The sequence below is a fragment of the Lissotriton helveticus genome, chromosome 12 (assembly GCF_964261635.1).
Source record: "Lissotriton helveticus chromosome 12, aLisHel1.1, whole genome shotgun sequence".
In the NCBI taxonomy this organism is placed as follows: domain Eukaryota; kingdom Metazoa; phylum Chordata; class Amphibia; order Caudata; family Salamandridae; genus Lissotriton; species Lissotriton helveticus.
The window spans coordinates 153193885-153218983 of NC_136073.1; the positions used below are offsets into that span (position 1 = coordinate 153193885).

General features: G+C 43.3%; 1 protein-coding gene across 2 annotated transcripts in view; it reads left to right on the forward strand.

Annotated features, from left to right (window-relative positions):
- LOC144798263 (hydroperoxide isomerase ALOXE3-like) overlaps positions 1-25099 on the forward strand; it is a 211574-nt gene that overhangs the window by 99646 nt on the left and 86829 nt on the right. For both annotated transcript variants that reach the window (XM_078669028.1, XM_078669027.1), the window contains exons 5-6: positions 1550-1653; positions 19947-20119. In XM_078669028.1, coding sequence (XP_078525154.1) covers positions 1550-1653; positions 19947-20119 — 277 coding nt within the window. The remainder of the gene's footprint in view (positions 1-1549; positions 1654-19946; positions 20120-25099) is intronic.

A 25099-nucleotide genomic window follows, 5' to 3' on the forward strand; every position in this document is an offset into this window, starting at 1 on the left:
TGGGCCTCAATAATTAGCTGAATGGAATCCCTCCATAAGTAGTAACTAGTATTCTGGGCAACAATGTATTGCTGTAGTTTTGGGAGTTATCTCTGGTGTATGCAGTGGGTTAGTTGTTTTTCAGCCTTTTCTCTTTCTTTTTTCAGTATGAGAGCATAGTGGATTTAAAGGTTGGTTCATACTTTTTTTATCTAAAGGGATTGTGTACCAACTGTTTATTCTTTTTATATCAAATACAAATGTATACAAAATAAAACAATCAAAATAATCACTAGTATAATATTTAATTTACAATTGAAAATGTATTAACATTAAAAGTCAATAGATTATCATTGATTAACTTCCAGCCCTATGCCCCTACAAATCCAACAGCCCTGTACAACATTCTGTATTACTAATTAATTTTTTTTTAAAAATGCATATAAAAACAAATTCTTTTTTTAAAAAGATAGCAATTATACTAATAAATCTAACATCTAAAAATAATTTAGCAACCAATGTATAATACATTAACTAAAAATGATATTCATGACAACTAGTTTGAAGTAAACGTTAATAATACAACAATCTTCCTAAATATGATGCTGTATACAAAAAGTACATTCTTACCTTTGATATTCTGTTACACTGTACTTGTGTAGGGACAATATTTTTAACACAATACTCTGGAATCAATATTTGTGATATTCACCATTGTTTTTTGTTATGACCCATATTGCCTAGAATAATTCTTTCATTGCAAGATGTTTCTGTCTTAGTGGCTTATCGGAGCGCTGTAGCCACGGTGGCAGGGCGGGCACCGCCAGACCGGCATTTTGACTGCCCTATCGTGAGTTGGCCAGTTGGAACGCCAATGGATCACTGCATCCGCTGGGGATACGGGATCCATCTGTGGTGTTGCAGGGGTATGAGGCCACAATATGCTAGCAGTGTCGCCGCCGCAGCACCACCAAGCATATAACCAGTTTCCTCACATCCACCTTTTTCATGGTGGTGAGCCTGCCATGAAAAGGGTAGCACTGAGGAAACTAAGGGTGCACTACAGGGCCCTCCTGTCTGTATGCACCCCCGGTTCCTGCACAGTATGGACTTCACAGTTCATGGCGTGCAGGAACCTGCTTTGGCGTTCCTATTGTGGTGCCTTTCTAAGGTTCACCACCCGGGACCGCCAAATCACCACCTGCCAGATAACAAGAAAACTGTTAAACTGATGGGCAAGCAGCCGACGAGTATGCTTGTCTGGGAGCAGGACGCTGGGAAGGCAGTCTGCTACAACACCCCAAACCCATAATCAGGCTCCTACTCTTTCCTACCTGTATTAAAGATGTATTTCATACATAGTTATTCCTCCTCTACTACAACACAGTTATATTTCAAAGTTTCTCTTCAGTTTTGTACTGCATTGTCAGAATACTCAAATACCCAAAATAGCAAGGGTATTCAAATGTACTTGGATAATCCATCTTTTGAAAACCAAATAAACTTTGTATTGTGCATTGTATTTGTAGTGATGATTATCAGTAATTGTTCCCTTCTATCATGCACCTAGAGTACTGGAAACTAAACTAAAAAGCTTTTATGGATGTAAGCTCTCCTGGACATCATTAGATGACATCCACAGGGTTTTTTGGACCCACAAAACTGATATTTCAGGTAGGAATGTTCTATTGTCCATGATGTGTTTGTGTGTGTGGGGGGGGGGGGGCGGGGGAGAGACCGAGAGTGAGAGAATTAATTAAGTTCTCTATAAAAACAGTAACCATTTCCTAACACTCAAATGTTGACCTTTTTTCATTAGATACATTATCATATATGACTATTTTTCTGGCCCGCTTTCAATTTATTTATAATCAGCCTTTGCCTGTTGCTTCCTTTTACTGTCCGCAGGATATTTGAATGTTTATGGTTGAAGACAGCAGAGGGTCAGGCAGATTAGCACATTACATTTTAATTCTGTTAAGCACTGTGATTCATGTATATGAATAACCCATCTCATACTATGATTTGTACCCTGAGACTCGCACCCAAGTGGACTTAAAAACAAACATGCAGGAGTATTGGAGTACCTTGGTCAGCAAACCTATGTTATCTCTCAGTCTCAGAAACAGTCAGAGCTGGAGCCTGTGTAAGTGAAGGCAGCAGTTATGTGTGCTTGTAGAAAGTATAAGTTGGCGACGCGCATGACTGGCTGTTTCCATTGCCCACTCCTTATCATACCTTTGAATCTCGGGACTCTCTCTCCACGTCTATATTATTACTCACCAAATATGCTGTTCCCATAGATGTGACTCACTGTGCTCTCCTTCACAAGCTGACCTATCTCTTCTCTGGTGGTATGAAATCATTCAAATATGCACAGCTTCATATACAGTATGCCTAATATATACTCTTCTCCTGTGGTAGTTTGAGCAAAAATATTGTAGTATATTAATTTGTCCTTAAACCTTATTAAACACTATGAGCCTCAGGGTGAAGATTTTATTATTTGTTTCAATCACCCATCCTGTATGGTCTGCCATGCCACTTGTGTCGCTCACTACTCCACCCTGGAGTGCTGGTGTGTTGCATCTTTTGTGGCACAGGAGGATTCCTCTCCTTCCTTTACTTTCTGCTGTTCACCACTCCTCTGTGTAGACTTAGTAAAACAACGAACTTCTGTCACTCACATTGCATAGGACCTCAAACACTGAACAGTTGTGCTGCAGGCTGATGCAATACACTGAAATAACTGTTTGATGATGCTGAAGAATAATAAAAGCAATAGTGATGACAATTTTGCAGAAAAGTTTCAGAACACTGGCAGGGAATAGATGATCCTCGGATTTGACACCCTGAATCGTCTTCCTAGAGTCTGAAACCACTAAATAGTGGAACGTTTTCAGTATTTTAACCCCTTGGGCGCGGGCGCGATTCTGCGCCTGTGCGGCGCTTTTAATGAGTGGGCGGGTTCATGACGGCCCACAGCCGTCATCAGCACACGCCCACCGTAGTGCATGACGGCCGAGGGCCGTCATCAGCATAGAAGGGGTTAAACCTCAAAACAAGTAAAGAGACCTGAAGAGAATGGTTCCTGTTCATCAAAGTTTGTGTGATGGTCAATATTGAAAATTAAGATGATGTCCATAAATAGTTCGCTTTGTTAACATTTCTAACTTCAGGATATTCCACCTCTGTGGGTTATCTGTGAGAGATACTGAGCAGGGTTGCTTTAGAATATTAAATGGTAATAACTCAGTGCATTGTGGAATATGTTAGTTTAAAGTAATTGTATTTGAGGGTGCTCAGAGCCCAGGCTATTCACAATCCTACAATCATTAATTTCCAACCCCACCCTTCCTAGCTTTTCTATGGGGAAATACGCACATTCAAGGTTTACTACTAAGGGCCTGATTTCAATGTCGGATGGACCTGAGTCTTCCCAACATTGATTTGGTACTGGGACCAACCGACCTCCTGTTGGCAGTTCCAACTCAGCGATTAGGATGTGACCGAACAATGTTCACTCGCACTCCTATTCTTTGCAATGGGAGCATGAATTCCGACTGCGGAATGGATGCTCTCATTATGAAGAGCAGAGGTGCAGTTCATTGGCAGGGATCAACAGTGGTGCACCCATGGGGCCCCTACTGGGTGCTCCCAAAGTCGTCTTCTGACAGCCTCTCTGTGTCGGAAAGGCCAGCTCAGAAAGGCTGTCAGAATCCGTCATTGTAATCCCTTAGGCAGAAAGATTCACCCTGGGGATTACTGGAGGTTTTCCAAATGTCAGACAGGCTCTCCGAAGCCATCAGAAGCCATTTGGAAATCCAGTTCGGATTCCTTTCTGACCGACTCCTTCCAAATGGGTCGGTCGGAAATGAATCCGTACGACTGATTATAATGCCGTACGAATGGTTCTGACCGAGTGTCAGAGCCATTTAATACGGCATTGTAATCGGCCCCTAAGTAGTAAATGAGTAAGGGGTCAGGAAAGTGGCTGGAAAAAGAAGCCTACTTACTACTATCTGGAAACAGCTTAGAGAGGGTTAGAGTGACGGTTTAGGGAGGGCCGTGCAATCACTCAGAAAATATTATGCCCATTGCTATCCCTAACTACATCTCTATATGTTTCTTCAGCTATAAAGGATGCAAAATAGTAGTAAATTTTGCCAGCTCAGTGGTGAAATAAGCCCAGCACCACATGTGGCTAACCACTGATACAGCAGTACCCTCCTATAGTAAATTATAGTGGAAGGAACTTAAAATAAAAGCCTGCATGAAATAAGGTTAAATTAATTTACTTAAAGTAGTAGAAAATATACATAAATATAATTTCATGTTAAAAAATATCTGAAAATAAAACATTTACTATTCAAATTTTACATATTTTAACAACCATTTTTGAATGAATAAATTAATATAACATTGAATTTTGTAAAAGAGTAGTTGAATTACTTTTAAATAACTCTATACATCACTTTTAATAAGTATTATTGCATGAGAATGAATTCTTTACTTAAACTTCAGAAACTATTTTTTAACTAATTAAATATATCTAAATGTATTAAAGTTTTAAAACAAGATTTTGTTAATAGTGCCATAGCATTTATGTATTGTGTTCTACCTTTAAAAAAGTATATAAAATTAATTTACAATGATATTGAACATTGAGATATTTTTACCAATAAAATATTGACTTTCGAAAGTGTAAATATGGCAATACATGCACTACCATTGAATTAGTAATGAAATATTTAGGTGTGTTTTAATAAAAAATACCATCATGATTAAATGTGTTGCTATTTAATACGTCTGCTTGTATATTATTTTTCTAACTACAATTAACTTTTAAAACCAGAAATTCCAGTTGGCTATTTTTTCCACATTTTGCTTTATCCATGCTATAGGATATATTTAACATGACTTTTGTGCAATTAATTCATATAGATGAAATTCCATGTTTCAGTATACATTTTGTCTGTACACTGAAAACTCTGAATTAATAATTTGTTATTATGGTTATTCATTGGCAATAGGAAATGTTTGTCTAAACTAAATTTGTTTATTAGACTAGGTTGTTAATTCTGATGTTAATTTTTGCACTTCATAGAAAATATTGAATATGTATTCATTATATAAACATGGATTGGGTCATTGAAACATGATTGATAAGACTGCAGTGATGCAACTACTTTTTGGAATCTATGTATCAATTGTTTAGCCAATAAATTTGGCTGGCAACCTATTTTCAAAGAAAGCCTTGCAAAATTATGTATTGCTTATCATGAGAAAAAATTCTGCCATGGTTTGATGGCGCACCAAAAGTCAAATAATAAAGACAAACTGTCCATCACCATGGGACATATCAACTTTCAGAACACAATGTTAGTGCCAGTGCAGTACCATGAGCATAGGACTGTATATAGGTTAACATATATCTTTTCTTGTCCACTGTTTCCGAGCCTGCACTCCTGATAATATAATTCTTCCATGTTGCACCTTCCCTATTGCACCTTCAATCTAATAGCACTAAGAGTACAAATGAAAACCACCTGTAATCACAAAGAGGCTAGAACATGCCACTGAGAAGAAAATGATGAAAGAAAGACAAGAGTTGTAGTCTTTGTTCAAGTTCATAGAAAAGATTGCTTAAAATGGACGACAGGCTACTTCTACTCTGTTAGAGGAAAGATCAATCAAGACACCACAGATGAAAGGTTTAAAGAACATGTTGGCTGTAATTACAATAGTCCTGCACACAAAAAAAGGTAAAACAACTTAGACTGAAGACAATCTTTTATTAGGCATTTTTCGACAGCACAGATGAAAACAATTTTAGAATGCTTTTCATTTTAATAGAAACATAAACCAATTGCAAAAAGCAAAAACATTTCATTGTAGGACTGGGAATAAAACAGTACTTGACAAGGGGCCGAGACACATGATGCAATAGATCATAGTACCAGGCCCAAACCGACTTTGTATGGTACCCTATGTACATTAAGATGGGATGTGTATTCAATAACTGTATGAAGGAGGCAGTGTTAGGGTGAGTTCTCAGAAGGGTGGGAAAAGAGTTTCATAGGTAAGTGCTGATCATTTAGTAGGATTGTCTCTCTTGAAATGTTCTAAATTTTGATTTTTCAAGTAGGAGTGAGTCCTTTCTTCTCAGACCCGGTGGGCCTCTTCTGACAGCCAAAATGTTAGGTAGATACAGTGGGCTTCTCAAGTAGCTAAGTTTATAAACCTGACAGCAGACCTTAAATTAGATTTTCACTTCTAGCCAAATCATGTGTAGCTCTTTCTGAATTGGTGAATTCCAGCTGAAGAGACAAGACTGGTTGCTTAGTGACAGATGTCATTTAGTAGACAAAGAAAATCATACAGAGAATGGAGGAAATGAGCTCCACCCTCTTCCTAGTTATATGTGGGGTGGCAGAAGTTCCACACTTTTCCAGCTACATTTGCTTAGAGGTTTAAGGGTGTACCGCCCTTTCTAAGGGAGGTAATACACACATCAGGTTTCCACAGTAACCAGAGGGAATGGTTCATTGAAGTACTAAATCATGTATTTGCAGAGAAAGAAATTGCACCAGATATAAACGAAAAAACACAAGACACATATGGCTTTCTTTTTTGCCAATATGTTATTTTCCTCCAGGTCCTTGATTAGCCATATAATGGAGCCCATGACTTACTATTTTAAGGACCTTTCTTACAAAATATTGTTGCTGACAAGTAGTGCTGAAATTGAAATACATTACTCTGGGAAGACATACATTGAGGGTCATGGTCTAGCAGAGGAAACGGGAGTGGAGTCGAGGGGTGGTGCTTTGAAAAGCAGTCTGTCAGCCTATACTTTTAATTAAAAACAGTCTAGTGCAAAAACGTGGCAACAAGGACAACTGTGACAGGATATCCGTTCTTGCTTACTTAATTTTTCACAAAGATGCTGAATTTGAAAACATCTCACAGGGTTAATACACCTACTGCAGAGATCTTCTTTGTGTGCCTAACAATTTTGAGGGGATTATAATAGCTGTAAGATAGCTCTGGTGTTAATGTCGTTCTGTAAGAGTTCTGCTTTTTGTCCTTTTTGCCTCATAAAGTAGTATAGAAGGTTAATGTTCCTGCTGCAAAGCACATCCTGTAAAATGAATATCACAGATTGTATCACTTACATCATTTTGATATGTTCAGTTCATAAGTTGCAATCCTTATGTAGCACAGTGATCTATTTATCAGCATCAATGAGCTGCATGAAAACTATAAGTCATAGGCTTAGATCCTAATTGACTTTTTTCTCGATGTGTTATTTATCTAAGATTGCAAGGAAGGTCTCCTCTGGGAATTAATAAAGTGTTGTTAGTACAGACAACCCAATCACTGAACTACATTTTATATCCTGACATTGTGTTTCTCCTGACTGTTCACTCTTAACATATAATGTCTATAAATATGAATGATATGTGATTCCTATACCTTATAACTTGCATTGCCTTAATTAACATTTTCTATGCATTGTTTGACTTATTGTGTCTCGGTGTGTGATGCATTCCACTCTGACACCCTACAATGGGATGAGTACCACTATTAAAGAATAGATTAGTAGGTGGCCATTAAATCAGTACACACAGGCAGATCTTGCATTCTTACATTAGACACACATTCTTACATAGGGGGGGTGGAACAAAGTCAAACTCATTCCTCCAAATCATAGATTCTCTAAAGTACTTGTGAAGTGTTAAGCTATGTGTCTTTGTTTCCTTGCGATTGCATTGGCATCTATGTGTTCCGATGTCTCACAGCCAAGATCACACCAGAACAAAATAAGAGCTGATGGCTCTTTAAATCAGGATTTTTTTTCTGCTCATCTGGAAGTGAAAATAAGATAGATCCCTCGTCAACTCCATGTTCCTGCACCGACAAGAATGGAGACAACACGAGGGAGCTGCAGTATAATGTCCTGTGTCAGAAAATGACATCAGGACAAATTTTGCATATTTTTCTGGGTCAACTGGAACCAAGAACCTGACTAGAAATAACTGCTGGAACTGGGACCCAATGTGATCCAGATGCTTTCTAACACTGCTGGCAAGTGAAGTTATTGAAGGAAGATTGCAACAGTGATTTTTTGTAAAATATGCGTTGTTGTTTATCCCCACCCTCCAGTTTTTTTGAGTCCTCAGAAGTGCAATCGTCCCCGGACCTTCATAGACTCATAAGTCAGTGTTTTTTACACTTACAGACGGATAAAACATCAGATGGAGATGCAAGACCATTTGTTGGTGAGGGCATCTCCTCCTGTACATTTGATTATGTGCCATAAAATAAGGCATGTCTCCTCAGGTTGGGCCTGTACCATGCTACCCTCCATGAGACATAGCTCTAAGAAACTTGTAAGTAGTCTAGAATTTTGAAAGTACAAAATTGAATGAGCTGGTAGTGGACTACCTGATGGGTCAAGCCAGCCTGGTTCTCAGCTCACATGTTCTTCGTCCTCCATGGATCTTCCATCTTAAACAAACACAGAGGTGGAGCGTGCTTTCAGAATCCTGCTTGGATCACCCTCAGATGAAAGTTTACATGCATGTGTGTGCCTTAGCACTGTTTTAACAAGTTGGGTCGGACCATACACCACCTGAAAAATGGGGCTGCTTGGTGCCAGTTTAGCAAGCATGCTTTTTATGCTAGAACTAGGCACTGCCAAGCGGTTGCAGATAGAGGGTCATTAGCATTGACAAAATTTGACCATGACAGACAATACAGCCTTGCAAGTAGCATCCTAACCTGCGGTTCATCTAGGGCATGGGTACTCATAGTACGGCCCGCGGGCCAGGGGCGGCCCGGCAAGCCTTCCCTGGCGGCCCGCCGACCTTGCAGACATCCTACCAATGTATTTTTTTTTCTTTTAAAGATTGTCTGCTGCAGCGCGACTCTGAGAGTCTCTGCTGCTCTGTGGGGGCCAGGGTCGGGCGATTCTCACTTAGCCAGAGTGGAGCTGCAGGGGCCTAAGAAGAGGTGGAATACAACAAAGCCTCATTAGCATGCAAATGGCCTTTAACGACCTGTGAAGTGCTTGGATGCGGCTGTGTGTGTCAGGAAGCTCTCTCAACCAGGGCTGACACACAGGCAGGGTGAGATGACAGAGGGTGACAGAGGGAGGTCGAGGGACAGAGACAGAGGGAGGGATGGAAAGAGAGGGAGAGAGGAGAGGGGAGAGGGAAAGGAAGGGAGAGGGACACAGAGAAAGGGAGACAGAGGGAGGGCTGCGACAGAGGAGGACGATGGAGGGAGTGAGGGTGACGGAGGGAGTGAGGGTGACGGAGGGAGTGAGGGTGACGGAGGGAGTAAGGGTGACGGAGGGAGTAAGGGTGACGGAGGGAGTGAGGGTAACAGAGGGAGTGAGGGTAACTGAGGGAGTGAGGGTAACAGAGGGAGTGAGGGTAACAGAGGGAGTGAGGGTAACAGAGGGAGTGAGGGCAACGGAGGGAGTGAGGGCAACGGAGGGAGTGAGGGTAACAGAGGGAGTGAGGGCAACGGAGGGAGTGAGGGTAACAGAGGGAGTGAGGGTAACAGAGGGAGTGAGGGCGACGGAGGGAGAAAGGGCGACGGAGGGAGTGTGGGCGAGGGAGTGTGGGCGAGGGAGTGTGGGTGAGGGAATGTGGGTGAGGGAGTGAGGGCGGGGAGTGAGGGCGGGAGAGAGAGGGGGAGGGAGTGGGAGGGAGTGAGAGAGAGAGAGAGAGAGAGAGAGAGACAGACAGAGGGAGGGAGATAGAGGGAGGGCGGGAGGGAGGGAGGGAGGGAGAGAAGGAGAGAGAGAGAGAGTGAGAGAGAGGGAGTGAGGGAAAGAGGGAGTGAGGGGGAGAGGGAGTGAGGGAGAGAGGGAGTGAGAGAGAGGGAGTGAGAGAGAGGGAGTGAGAGAGACAGATAGACAGGGAGGGAGGGAGTGAGGGAGGGAGGGAGAGAGCGGGATCAGGGGAGAGAGAGAGGCAGCGAGAGAGGGAGCGAGAGAGGGAGCGAGAGAGGGAGGGAGAGAGGGATGGAGGGAGAGAGCGAGAGGGAGGGAGGGAGAGAGAGCGAGAGAGGGAGGGAGGGAGAGAGGGAGGGTGCGAGGGAGGGAGGTAGAGAGAGAGGGATCAAGGGAGGGAGAGAGGCAGCGAGAGAGGGAGCGAGAGAGGGAGCGAGAGAGGGATGGAGGGAGAGAGCAAGAGAGGGAGGGAGGGAGGGAGCGAGAGAGGGAGGGAGAGAGGGAGGGAGCGAGGGATGGAGAGAGCGAGGTATGGAGAGAAAGAGGGAGCGAGGGAAAGGGAGGGAGAGAGAGAGAGAGAGGGGAGAGGGAAAGGGAGGGGGAGGGACACAGAGAAAGAGATACAGAGGGAGGGCGGCGACAGAGGAGGACGATGGTGGGAGTGAGGGTGACGGAGGGAGTGAGGGTGACGGAGGGAGTGAGGGTGACGGAGGGAGTAAGGGTGACGGAGGGAGTGAGGGTGACGGAGGGAGTGAGGGTGACGGAGGGAGTGAGGGTGACGGAGGGAGTAAGGGTGACAGGGGGAGTGATGGTAACATAGGGAGTGTGGGCGACGGAGGGAGTGTGGGCGAGGGAATGTGGGCAAGGGAGTGAGGGTGGGGAGTGAGGGCGGGAGTGAGAGGGGGAGGGAGTGGGAGGGAGTGAGAGAGAGAGAGAGACAGACAGAGGGAGGGAGGGAGGGAGGGAGGGAGAGAGGGAGAGAGGGAGGGAGAGAGGGAGGGAGAGAGGGAGCGAGAGTGGGAGAGGGAGCGAGAGAGGGAGTGAGGGAGAGAGGGAGTGGGGGAGAGAGGGAGTGAGAGAGAGAGAGACAGACAGACGGAGGGAGGGAGGGAGGGAGGGAGGGAGAGAGGGAGCGAGAGTGGGAGAGGGAGCGAGAGAGGGAGTGAGGAAGAGAGGGAGTGAGGGAGAGAGGGAGTGAGGGAGAGAGGAAGTGAGAGAGAGAGGGAGTGAGAGAGAGGGAGTGAGAGAGACAGACAGACAGGGAGGGAGGGAGGGAGGGAGAGAGAGAGGGATCAAGGGAGGGAGAGAGGCAGCGAGAGAGGGAGCGAGAGAGGGAGCGAGAGAGGGATGGAGGGAGAGAGCGAGAGAGGGAGGGAGGGAGCGAGAGAGAGAGGGAGAGAGGGAGAGAGGGAGGGAGCGAGGGATGGAGAGAGCGAGGTATGGAGAGAAAGAGGGAGCGAGGGAAAGGGAGGGAGAGAGAGAGAGAGGGGAGAGGGAAAGGGAGGGAGAGGGACACAGAGAAAGAGAGACAAAGGGAGGGCGGCGACAGAGGAGGACGATGGAGGGAGTGAGGGTGACGGAGGGAGTGAGGGTGACGAGGGAGTGAGGGTGACGGAGGGATTAAGGGTGACGGAGGGAGTGAAGGTGACGGAGGGAGTAAGGGTGACGGAGGGAGTGAGGGTAACAGAGGGAGTGAGGGTAACAGAGGGAGTGAGGGCAACAGAGGGAGTGAGGGCGACGGAGGGAGTGTGGGTGACGGAGGGAGTGTGGGCGACTGAGGGATTGTGGGCGAGGGAATGTGGGTGAGGGAGTGAGGGCAGGGAGTAAGGGCGGGAGTGAGAGGGGGAGGGAGTGGGAGGGAGTGAGAGAGAGAGAGAGAGACAGACAGAGGGAGAGAGGGAGCGAGAGAGAGGGAGTGAGAGAGAGGGAGTGAGAGAGACAGACAGGGAGGGAGGGAGGGAGGGAGAGAGAGAGGGATCAAGGGAGGGAGAGAGGCAGCGAGAGAGGGAGCGAGAGAGGGATGGAGGGAGAGAGGGAGGGAGGGAGAGAGAGGGAGAGAGGGAGGGAGCTAGGGATGGAGAGAGCGAGGTATGGAGAGAAAGAGGGAGCAAGGAAAAGGAAGGGAGAGAGAGAGGGGGAGAGGGAAAGGGAGGGAGAGGGAGACAGAGGGAGGGCGGCGACAGAGGAGGACGATGGAGGGAGTGAGGGTGACATAGGGAGTGAGGGTGACGGAGGAAGTGAGGGTGACGGAGGGAGTAAGGGTGACGGAGGGAGTGAGGGTGACGGAGGGAGTGAGGGTGACGGAGGGAGTAAGGGTGACAGAGGGAGTGAGGGTAACAGAGGGAGTGAGGGCGACGGAGGGAGTGAGGGCAACGGAGGGAGTGAGGGCGACGGAGGGAGTGAGTGCGACAGAGGGAGTGAGGGCGACGGAGGGAGTGTGGGCGAGGGAATGTGGGCGAGGGAGTGTGGGCGAGGGAGTGAGGGCGGGGAGTGAGGGCGGGAGTGAGAGGGGGAGGGAGTGGGAATGGGAGGGAGTGAGAGAGAGAGAGAGACAGACAGAGGGAGGGAGGGAGGGAGAGAGGGAGAGAGGGAGGGAGAGAGGGAGGGAGAGAGGGAGCGAGAGTGGGAGAGGGAGCGAGAGAGGGAGTGAGGGAGAGAGGGAGAGAGGGAGTGAGGGAGAGAGGGAGTGAGAGAGAGAGGGAGTGAGAGAGAGGGAGTGAGAGAGACAGACAGACAGGGAGGGACCGAGGGAGGGAGGGAGAGAGAGAGGGATCAAGGGAGGCATCCGCTGCAGGGACCAGTGATCAACCTCATGGTCATAGGTTTTTTGTTGATCTAGCCCTGCCCCCTCCCCCACTGACCCCACCCCCACCGGTGCGGCCTGGGAAACAAACCACACTGTAAATTTTGCCCCCGAGAGAAAGTTTGTGAGTACCCGTGATTAAGAGGGTTCTCAATTACAATTAATTTGAGTCTAAACATAAGATTTCTATCTGCAACCAATCAAAGATTAGCACTTATTAAATGTAATAAGGCAACCCAATGCTCATCTATTGGAGAGTTGTACCTTACAGTACTGAAAAATAAATGTAGGATTTTTACACAGCCAGGGCATACTAAACACACATGTTTTAAATACAAAGCACCCTGCACTATGAGCCTTGAAGGCCTACCTGAAAGTTAAAGGGGACTGATACATATTAAAACTAAATGTTTAGGCCTGGCAAAAGGTTTATTTTGCCAGGTTCAAATGACAGTTTATAACTGCACTGCAGGCTGCAGTGGCAGGCAGGAGACATATTTTAAAGTGTTACCCTATTGGGCCCACTAAAAGAATTTCATTTTCAGGCCCTGCGTACAGGTAGTACCATACACTAGGGATTTACAAGTAAATTAAATATAGTAATCACTAATATGCCAAATAGACCATATTTTATGCAGAGAGCAGAAGCAATTTTCGCAGTGGTTAGCAATCGTTAAGTACACAGAGTCCGAATACCAACAAAAACGAATACAGCAAAACAGGAGGGTTGAAGGAAAAACGTTTGATGTGACCCTGCAGAGAGGACCAGGTCCAACAATCCCTATATTTAATAGTGCTTAAAAATTCAATTCAACTGTGAAATTGGGTGTTAACTCTTAATCAGGAAATACAATTTTCAGAAAGTAACTTTTAACTTGCCTTTCAGAAGCTAACTGACATAAGCGTCTGACAGCTTCCAGCTTGTCTCAAAACCTGGAATGAGTGTGAAAGTAGTGTGAAATGCCCCCCAGGTGAAAACTAAACTTTACCACAGAATATTCATAGTGGGGGCTGTGTGCATCCTGTTGATACCACACTGTCAACACTTTCCTACAATGTCTGTTAAGGTACGTGTAACACTTTGGCACACTTTACTGCAGTGAGCAGGATGCCAGACCAATTGTTGTGTATCTTTCGTCTGATTGCTGCAGAACTCCATGTTTGTCCAACCAGACTTAAGGCTCCGGTATAGTGCATACTTCAAACTGGATTTTCATGTTAGGTGATGGAAGACACTGATGATTTCCTTATGACAATCACACATGTACACACCAACTTCTCAGAGCACAGGTTTAGTGTAGCCGAAGACATTGGCCATATTACAACTGCCCTGGCACAAAGCGCTTTAAGGCTGTTTGAAGTAAGGCAAACAAGACCTAGTGACAAGGTGGGTAGAGTTGCCCTAGGAAGTTTTATCCAATTGGTTATGGAGCATCCAAGAGTTACCCCACCCACTAACTGGTGGCAAGCATAAATGTAGTACCATAAGGCACCTGCAACATAACACTGCTGGATTTGAGAAAGGATACCAGGGAGACTAAGCCTGCTGCACTTGCCATCTATAACTTGTGGGAAGGATTTCAAGAGATTGGGCCCCCTTTCACTCGAAATCCATTTACAGAAAGATCTCCAAGGATCAAAAGGTCAAACCCCTATGTGGCTCTAGAAGCATAACAAGCTGGAGAGTATACTTATGAAGAATCCCAGCTGACCATTCACAACTGGACTGGTACTGGACTTTGCTGTTTCCTTCTGCCTGACATCCTGACAGTCTCTAGGTTTTCCCCATGAGGGCCTGAAGGCTAGGGTAAATTCCAGGTTTTTCCCAATTGGGGAAGAGTTTTTTTCTCAGAAAAATGTCTCTTTTCAGATTGGGACTTAGACACTTTTTGGAAATACTTTCAAGCCCCAACTTGGTGTATCTGAAACTTGCCCCATCACAGTTGACCTCATATTGTGTCTAGGCCCCATCTATGCAGTCATCAACTGCCTTTGGTGCTTTGCACATTTTGGTGCTATTTTCACTCAAATTCTTTAAACAAAAATTATTTTTGGTTCCCCTTATTAGAGTTTTGTCCTTTTGATGTTATTATATTTATTGCATTTGTCATTACTTTTTTACATCAGAAAGAGGTTTTAAATGTTTCAATGTTTTGCACCCGATTTTACTTATTTTATGATTTTAATCCACACTTTTTCTTTCTGTTGATTTATGTTACCAGTATGCAGCCTCTCACAAGGGAGCTTGTGAGAGTTGCAGGGGTTGCTAGACCCCAGTTAAAAGTCCTTTTTTTCATTTTGCCACAAGTTCCTAGCCTGCACTTTACTCTGGTGCTTTAGACAAGTCATCTCTAATGGAGGGCTACTTAACTCAGGTGAGAGCGTATGCACGCAGTGCGCACGCGGCTGGTGCACCGAAGGTGTGCCAAAGACTAACCCGTCTGCGTCAGTCCACGGTCGGACAGCACAAAGTGCCAGAAACCCTGGCCCTTTTTCCAGCCAATCGAACACCAGAGAAGCTCTGTTGAATATAAACAAACAAGGTAGGACTAACGTGTGTCCCCCCATAGATGCTAACAGAATAGGAACTCCCTTTAAATATAGCAATTGTCATCTTAAATTGGGAATCTTTCCATGCCTACAAGAAAACTCAATAACAAAGAATACTCCAATTCAAGATACGGTCCAAAGATAATAATTACGAAATCAAGTGCCTACTCAACACACAATCCCTGATTAAGCATACCGTAGAATTAACAGAGCTATTAGAACACACAGACACAGATATAGCATTCTTAACTGAAACATGGGCGAATGAGGCATCCAACCCAGACTTCATCGTGTGTATGCCAGAAGGCTATGAAGCTGCCAGACTTGATAGACCACTCAGGAAAGGCGGTGGTCTAGCAATATTCCATTGCGATATGGTCAAAGCATTAGTTAAGCCCCCTTCTCAACTTTATTCAGAGCCTCTATTATTTGCACAAAAAAAATTCTAAATACCTATACCTTTAATGGTGTTCTGATTTATAGCCCTCCAGGCCAAGAAAAACAATTCACAATGGGGTTTTTGTACTTTAGTATTTGAGAATAATGCCACCTCCATTTGAATGCCATTACGGTGTGGGGTGCTGCAGGGCTCTTCTCTTAGCCCCACACTTTTAATGTCTATATGCGTCCTTTAGATTGTCGAGCCGTTTGTAGTTAAGATCGTCACGTACCCTGACGATACTCCGCTTATTGTGTCCCTTAATCTGTTGAACAACAATAGGTTAATCTTGGCTAATTGTTTGGAAAAAGTTTTGGCCTGGATGTACTCCTCTTTCCTTAAACTGAATTCGGCTAAAACTGAATTGATGTTTCTGGGAAGGGCTACCAGCTTGGAGATCAGTACCCTTTGGCTGAAATGCATGGGAGAAATGCCTGCCCCCTAAAACCAAGTAAAAAGCCTGGGAGTCTGGCTGGATCACAACCTGAGTTTTAAGACTCAGGCGTCCAGGGTTGCTGGCTCCTGTTACGGCATTCTTAAAATGAGTAGGAGGATCCTGCCCATCCTGCCTTTTAGTGCCAGGAAACTGCTGGTTCAAGCTCTGATTTTATCAAGGGTTGACTATGCCAATGTGCTCTATTTGGGCTCCTCCGATTCGACTTTAAAAAAACTTCAAACGGTCCAAAACTGTGCTGTACGACTTCTTATGCAAGCCCGCAACAGAGATGACAGAAGCCTAAGCCGCACATCAAGGCACTGCACTGGCTGGCAGTAGATACAAAAATTCAATTTAAGGCCTTGTGTATTACCCATAAATCACTTGCGGCTAGCTCGCCTCCGATTCTTGAATCTATCATCTCTTTGTATGTCCCTGGAAGACCTTTACGCTCTGAGTCGAAACATCTTGCCATTGTCCCCAGATTCAATCGAGTCCGGAGTGGGGTCCGTCTCTTCTCTGTCATTTCTGCTAAAAACTGGAACCAGCAACCAGACTTCATCTGTCTTGAGGCCAATCATCTTCGCTTCCGCAAATATCTTAAAACTTTTCTGTTTTCCTGATCTTGTCTCTATTTCTCAGTTTAGGTGTGTCCTTTATGCGCTGGGTGGCCTTTGGTAGCCATGCGCTTTACAAATGTCTCTCATTCATTCATTCATTCATTATGGAAACCTGTGTTGACTACTCCTCATTTACCATTCCAGGTGATTTTAATTTTCATCTAGAACAGTGGGACGATAAAAACACAAACGCTTTTAGAAAATGTTCAAAGTTTAAATCTTTGATCTTTTTGCTGCTGCCCATATACTCGATGGCATGTAATCCAACAAATTGGACTTAAGGATTGATAAATGACTCCCACTTATGGGACTGACCATAAAGCTATCCTGTTTAAATTAAACACACCTATGAGTAAATCCAAACAAAATCATGAACCTGCAATATGCAAACATGAGGCTTGGAAAAAGATGGGCAGTCTCAAACTTGATGCATTGCTGAAATAAGCAATCCCCTCACCAAGCGATAATGTAGAGCAGGCTTCAATGAACTATAATTCATGGATAAATGAGGCGGAATCGCAGATAGTCTCCTCAATAAACTAAGTACGCCACTGGAATACGCCCTCATACCATGGTTTTCCCAAGATCTTTTGGAGGTAAAGAAAAAATGTAAGTATCCAGAGGAGGTGTGCAAAGCGTACTGCAGTCCTCAAGAAAAACTAAGCTATAAAAAATTATTAAAGGAATATAGAAAGGAGATCAAAGTAACTAAAACCAACTTTTAAACCAAAAGTTGCTAGGAATTCCTCCAAGGAGCTATCTAAAGCACTATCTACGCTTGGGAATACAAATAAAATCACAGCCAGTCAAGATCTCTGTGAAGAATTTGCAAATGTCTTTTTTAATAAAGTTAATAACATACATCAAGAATTCACCAGTCAAACGACTAATGCGTTCAGACTTGAAATACATCTAACACTACCACAATCTTGATTCGAGATGACCAGGACTCCTTCTCTATTTTTAGTACTTTTAGGCGGCTCACACAGACCAAATAAATTCCCATCTAAGAACTATTATATCTGGATCTCCCACTGATACTCGCCCTCAAGATGTGCTGGACTCAGTCTCGGATACCTTGGCATTACATCTTATTACAATAATGGACAAGATCCTGGAGACTGGCTGTTCTCCATCTCTCTGAAAAAATGCTTCAATACTACCTCTAACAAAACACCCACCCTGGGCCCATCTCACTCCTACCATTACCGGTCAGAAATCCGGAAAAAGTAATGAATCAAGAGATCATTGTCTTTCTTGACACTAACAACTGCCATGAACCCACGCAACATGGGTTTAGGCCCTGGCACATCACAGAATCTGCTCTTCTGGGTGCCATAGAGGAGAGTAGATCTATTGTAGACAAACAAGACAGTGGGGGCTTATTGGACCTATCGGCCGCACTTGATATGGTGGACCACTATGTTAGATCCTGCTTTTCCTCCCTCTCTGTCCTTCTTTAGTGTTTGTTCTAAGCTGCTCCGCCTGTATCTGTGATGTCACCTAGACTTCGTTTTGTGTATGTTTGATTCTATTGTGAGTTATATCTGGAGGCTGAGCAGCAGGGATTCTGCTCCCAGTGGGGCTTCATACTTTATACCTTGTAACCTTTGGATTATCTTACTGCTTATCCTAAGAAATTGGAATGGAAATAAAACTACAACTTGGATACAGCACCAACTGAGTTCCCTACTTTTATTAGATTCTACACACCACTCCCTCATTAAGCACCTGGAAACTATAGGCATAAAAGGACCAGCTCTCATTCTGATCACATCCTTTCTGACTAATAGAGAACAAGTAGTTTCCCTGGGTGATTTCACATCCACCACTTTTAAACTCCCTAGTGGAGTCCCTCAGGGGTCTTCATTGAGTCAACTCTTTTTAATGTTGCATCACTCCACTAGCAGAACTGATTAAATCATTTGGATTCTCTGCGTGCTCTTATGCTGACGAGACCCAATTAAAGGTATATGTCTCAATAAAGTTCAAGGCATGGATGAATAGCATTGCTTAATGGATGAACCTTAACTTTTTAAAACTTAACTCTGATTAAACAGAGGTCTTGTTGTTTGATAACAATGACGCATTTTGGATCAGGACCGGTTGACCACCCAACTTAGGGCCCCTACCAGTACCAGAAGAGAAAGCTAGAAACCTGTGTAATATGTGCAACAGAAGATTAACCTTAATTGAACACACTAACCAGGTAACATCCTATTGTTTCCCTATGTTGAGGATCTGAAGAAAAATCCTGCCATACGTCACACTTGAGTTGAAGAACGCAGTAGTCTTAGCACTTGTCATCTCTAAAATCAATGCATTATTTGTAGGATCTCAAACAAGAGTCCTTACTAAACTTCAAATGCTCCAAAATGCAGCAGCCAGAGTTCTTCTAAATCTTCCAAAATTCTGCTTGGTCACTAAGTCTATAAGAGAGTTACATTGGCTCCCTGTTCAAGCATGAATTTAATTTAAAGCACTCTGCTGGGACTACAAAGGGCTATATAAAGAAGGCCCATCCATTCTGCAGGACATCTTTAAGTGGTACACACTCAGGAACCTTACACTCTAGTACTGCTAAGAAGTTGTAAGTACCCAGAATAAAAAAGTTTCACTGACGAGGGTGAAGGTTCTTCCACTCCCCCTCCAAATGCTGGAACCTGCTTTCAGACCACCTGAGAATCCAAGATAACCTATTGAAATTCAGAAAAGATCTAAAAAACTTGGCAGTTTTAATATACTCTTTGATTGTATATTTTAATGATCTCAATCCCCTGTTTAAACATATGTCAGCAGGTTACCGACATACATCATATCTTCAATTCTGATCTGGTGATTCAAGGATGTAAGGATGTCAGTGCGAAGAAGGCTTTTTGGTATTAGTGTGCTCTATAAAAAAAATTACGTAACATAACAATGTGTCGTGCTTCTGATTTTTTGTTAACTGTTTTGGTACTTCTCAATGCTTAACACATTTTCCTTAAGTTAAGCCGGTCTGCTTTGTGCCATAAATTAAGCCGGTCTGCTTTGAGCCATAAATGCCAGTGATTGACCTCAGGTTTAAGTTATTGAAACCTTTGACTGCAACCAACAGGGTTAGTGACTTTATTACTTGAGGTGGACAACCATCAATTTCAAGTAATATTTTACTTTTTCACAGGTCCCAATTGCATCAAATACTGAAAACACTCATTGAAAAGTGCTTAGCGCTAAGAGGGCAAACCACAAAAAAAGGGCTGCAGATTCTGAAGCGATAAATGAGAAGGCTTGATTGTCTTCATAATGAACACAAAACACACAAAGGATAAAGATTATTATTGTCTAGCTAGAGTAATCTTATCAACATTCCTGTGCTCTCTGTCTCATAGAATATGTGTCAAAACACTGGAAAGAAGATACGTTCTTTGGGTACCAGTTCCTCAATGGTGTGGATCCCATGCTGATCAAGAGGTGTGACAAAATCCCAAACAACTTTCCAGTGACGGACAGCATGGTGCATAGCATCCTAGAGCCGAATACCACCCTAGAAATGGAGCTGCAGGTATGTACTTTTGGTCTTGGTTCAAAGGCCTAAATAATGGTGTGGGTCTAAAATGGGTTCCCCTGGAGGCTCATTTATTTATCTCAAAGTGTGGCTTCACAGCGAAGCTCTCTGCAACAGTTTTTGTTACTAGTTCTTGAATATATTCTTAAAGTAGGCTTTTGCACCACCCAAAGGAGTATTGATGTCTCTTCTCATGCTTGTGGCTGTCATTCCTCCTTCTAGGGAGTACATGCATAGCAGTACACAAAGTACTACTCAAAAGAACAATGAATCATTTCACAAAACACATTTTGTTTTGTATCTCATATAAGTATTGCATACAGAAAGCAATTACTTTTTGTTTTCCTTATTCACTGCAGCCAACAGCACCAGTACAGCACAAGTAGCAGCAGGAGTGCAAGCTTCCTTTAAATACATGCACACAAACACACACACACAGAACAAGTGCAGCACAGGTAATAACAGTGAAAGGCTATACCCCCCCCCCACACACACACACACCACGCACAAGCAGTGGAAGTGCAAATGACAAAATATGGTTTACTTTGAGACACTGAAAATACCCGCCATTCTCAGGACACAAAGCATGTCAAAAGGCAGACCTACTGGTGTTGCTGATGCTTGTTTACATGCTCATACGTCAAATGCTATTGCCTTGAACTCTCTTTCTGAGGGAGTTTCAGCCCATGGGAGTCAGGTGTATGACCACGCTGATTTCTGGGTGTGTATTGGTAATTTTAATATGTTGCATCCTTTTCAGTGAGCCCTTATCAGCATAAATGATTGTTTAATGTTATCTGGTTTTTAAGGTATAATTCCAGGGCAGAACCATTGTGAGTAGTTTGAGAGATGTCTGGGTGAGTGTTGTCCTCTTTGTGCAAAGAGTTGTGTTGTACATGAGGGCTGGCTATTGTTCAGCTTATCTTAAATTTGCCAAGAAGGCTAGTGTGGCAAAGATGGTTTTAAATCTATATGGTGCACTTGTTTCTACAAAGATTATATTGGTGATTTGAAAGGTGTGCTGGTAGGAAGCCCTGTGTGAGGATTTGGATTTGATGCACAATTTCTGAGCCTGTAATTCTGTTCCATCTATGCCTCGGTGGGGTTGTTGATGCTGCTAATCATGATAGCATTGTAAAGCGCTTTAGATCAAATAGAGCTAGAAGTCCAAACATAATACACGCTTGAGTGGCAATCTCAACTAATAATGGCCAGGTTCCTCTGTTTCACCTGTCTAGAGTTGGATGTGAGTAGATCAGATTATGGGAGCATCTTTAAAATGCCCTTTTTGGAAGGTGCAGGGTGAAATATTCTTGCAAAGACTGGCATAGGAGCTCCACAAGAGAACTAAAAAGAAAAAGATGGGCAAAGGCATTCTACAGGTGCACTTTCCTCTTCAGATTCAAGGCACATCCTTCAAACTGCCTCAGTTTGTTTCAGGAGTGTTGTCATGGGTCAGGCAATGTACATTCCTTAATGTTAATGAACCAATCAACAGGCATTTTTAGACAACGCTAAAGGAATAGGGCGTTGTTCAGCCTGGTGAAGTATTTGTTTAGTGATGGAGAGTCTTTATAGAAGGAGCAAGTGCCAGCAAGCGATTCAGAAACTTTACATGAATCACAACTACCCCGGAAGCTTGTTTCCTTTCCAGTAAAGAATTGGCTTGGTAGTTTGGTCTGCCCTGTTCCCATGATGCACTGGGCCAGGGACAGACTAATTTGCATGTAGCCAGGTTCTGAACTGGGATGGTGCAGTGAGCTAAAAAACGGTGATGGATCAAGCCCTGATCTGTTGACTGGGTAGGAGTGTTCTGATTAACTCAGATACTCTGTCCATCACCACCCCCTTTTTGAATCGTTTTGGCCACCACAAGTGTGGAAGGGTATACTCAGACATGAGTCCCTTGCTCACTGCACCATCAGGATTCAAGCAAGCTGGGCCGAAGACGGCTGTAATGCCAGAAACCGGTCCCCGGAAGCTTGTTTCCTTTCCAGTAAAGAATTGGCTTGGTAGTTTGGTCTGCCCTGTTCCCATGATGCACTGGGCCAGGGACAGACTAATTTGCATGTAGCCAGGTTCTGAACTGGGATGGTGCAGTGAGCTAAAAAACGGTGATGGATCAAGCCCTGATCTGTTGACTGGGTAGGAGTGTTCTGATTAACTCAGATACTCTGTCCATCACCACCCCCTTTTTAAAGTTAGAATGGCACATCAGGGGGGTATACAGCCTTTACAACGAAACTTTTACAACGAACTACCATTACAACGCAACTTTTACAACGCAAACTATTACAACGCATAGCCCTGGGGGGCGCTCTAGGATAGGGAATAGGTTTAATGTACTATCCAACACCTTCCCTACTATCCACGGGGACTGGAGTTGGAATAGTAAATTAAACTATTCACTATCCAGCGCCCAAAAGCATTATGCGTTGTAATGGTATGCGTTGTAAAACTTGCGATGTAAAGGTAGGCGTTGTAAAAGTATGCGTTGTAACGTCATACATCCCAACAGGGGTGGCATATTCAACCAATATCACAGGTGAGCATGCAGACCTGAGTCTGTTTCAGAATTAGATACTACTGGGTAACGCGAGAATCGTCCTAGAAAGGGGGGAGCCAGCATATATGTTTTATGACCCTTTGTCTCATGGGTGCCCTTTAATGCCATGTGGGATCAGATAGCAATATTATGATGGTTGTCCACTCTTCTTCACTCACAAAGCATTGAAGGTGGCAGGCTCTGTATTCTTCGTTGTTAACCACTGTTTTATTTGAGCCTGTGGTTTCCGGTGCTCAGCGCCAGCACTTAATTATCACACCGGCGCTTTTCATGAGCTCAATTAAGGACAGGTATGGTAGGCACAGGAAATTAAGTGATTTGCCCAGAATCACAGGATGTTGAGCAGACGCAGAGAATCGAGTCTGGTTCCCCAGCTACGAAGCTGGCGGCTCCGGCAATTAGGCCACATCCTATCTCCACTTTTATGGTTAGTGGTTGGTTCTGTTTTAGGCAGCACTAACAGGAGAAACGGGCTGGTGCACGCTGACTCCTGAAGAGAGCCCTAGCACTTATGTTTTTACAAATAAGCCACTGGTGTTAATTCCTTCTCCTTCTTCAAAATGGCAGATTCTCTAACCACATCCGTTATCAAACCTATGTGACATTCATACTGGGACTGAACATGCTCTATTTTGTTGTCCCAGTCACCTGAACTACCCAGCCATTCGGGTAATATGCCCTGTGTTAAATCTTTACATTGGTGTTAGACAGTCTATCTCCAGAGGCGAAAGAGTTTCTTTCATTGAGCATACTCATCAACCAATCAAATGCTAGCATTGCCAGGCTCTGTATTTTTGCCCTAATTTCCTGATCCAATCTAGCTTTAAATGTCATAAGCTTTAGTTTCTAGCTGATAGTTTCTATATTAATTTTCCATTTCACTCATCCGAATAGCACTTCATGTGCTGGATCTCTATCCCTGTACCATTTCCAAATGCTTAAAGGAAATACATAGAGAGGTCCTAATAAAAGTCTTACGTTTAAAGTGAGCTCATTAACAGTCTTCCAATTTGTCATTCAAAGATGCTTCTTTTAAAAGACAGCTGTGTCAATTAAATCTTCATTTAATCATTCAATTGCAATTCATTGAACATACATCTAACGTTTTCCCCTGTACACAGTGAGCGCTTCTTCCAATTTAAAAAAGTATATATTTAATACATTTGTTGTTAAAACCACATACATATGACCAGAGACAATACAAAAACCGAGACACTAAAAGCATGTCTCAAATATTTCAAACTATTATGTGACCATGCAATGGTAATCAAAAGGAAGACAGAATACTGTAGAATCGACACAACAATCCTTTCTCCTAATATGTGCATGAAAATGTTTTCATAATCCAGATTATGTATAATAGCGGTATATTCATTGTATGCATATGAAACAGAGAAACAAGACAGGGAAAATATAGCAATCCCAACCAAATGTAACAACGTATTGTCACAAAATAGTCAAATCTTGAGTATATCTTATGTAAATGTTCTTGCTCACTTACATACAAGTGAGGTGCAATATTACATAGTCTATTAACTATGGGACAAACAACTCCATCTTCCATTCTATAACCAAATTAAACACCAACATCCTAATGATTTTACACCTGTATATAGTCATTACTTCAGTTCAGTCTCACTTATGCTTTTACAATTTGTATTTTTAGATAGCTCATCCTGTAAAGCCTTATGTGAACACCGACATCAACTAAATATTAGGTGATTAACCAAAGCATGTGTATACACTCCGCCAATTGAACAGACATATTTTCCAAAAATATAATCTGGAAATCCTTACCTAATGATAACCATAACTGCAAAAGGTATAACACTAAGACATGAGCCATGTTTTCAATTATAGGGTGTTAATTTTTCTGTAAAATAAGAATTACAAAAATATTATTTTTGGTTTTCAATCTGCATGTAACATGAAAACACACCTGCACAAATATTCACAATTTAGCAGCTGCCAACTTCATTTTTTGTGATATTCGAACATATAATTGTGCCATGCATCAAATATTTTCAATATCAATATTTAAAATTCATTATGTCTATTGGGCATCCAAAATAAAGATGGTCCGCAGCCCTGTTTCATGAATCCCAATGTTATATTATCTACACTGGCTCGGCCTGACCTGACCCAGATGAGATAGATGGGCAAGGAGCAGCCAAATAGGTCCTCTCTTTTCCATCTACTCCAGCTCCAAGACCATATATTTGAACCTGGATAATGGCCACCATATTGGCCAAATCATGTGCGCCCTCACATACTAAGAATATAAGGACACACTCACAAGCAAAATGGAGAATACATTATCATGATAAGTTTATAACCCCAACTTAAATTGGGAAATCTAAAGACACATTCAAGACGCACCGAATTGAGATCATGTCTTACTGTATGCTAGA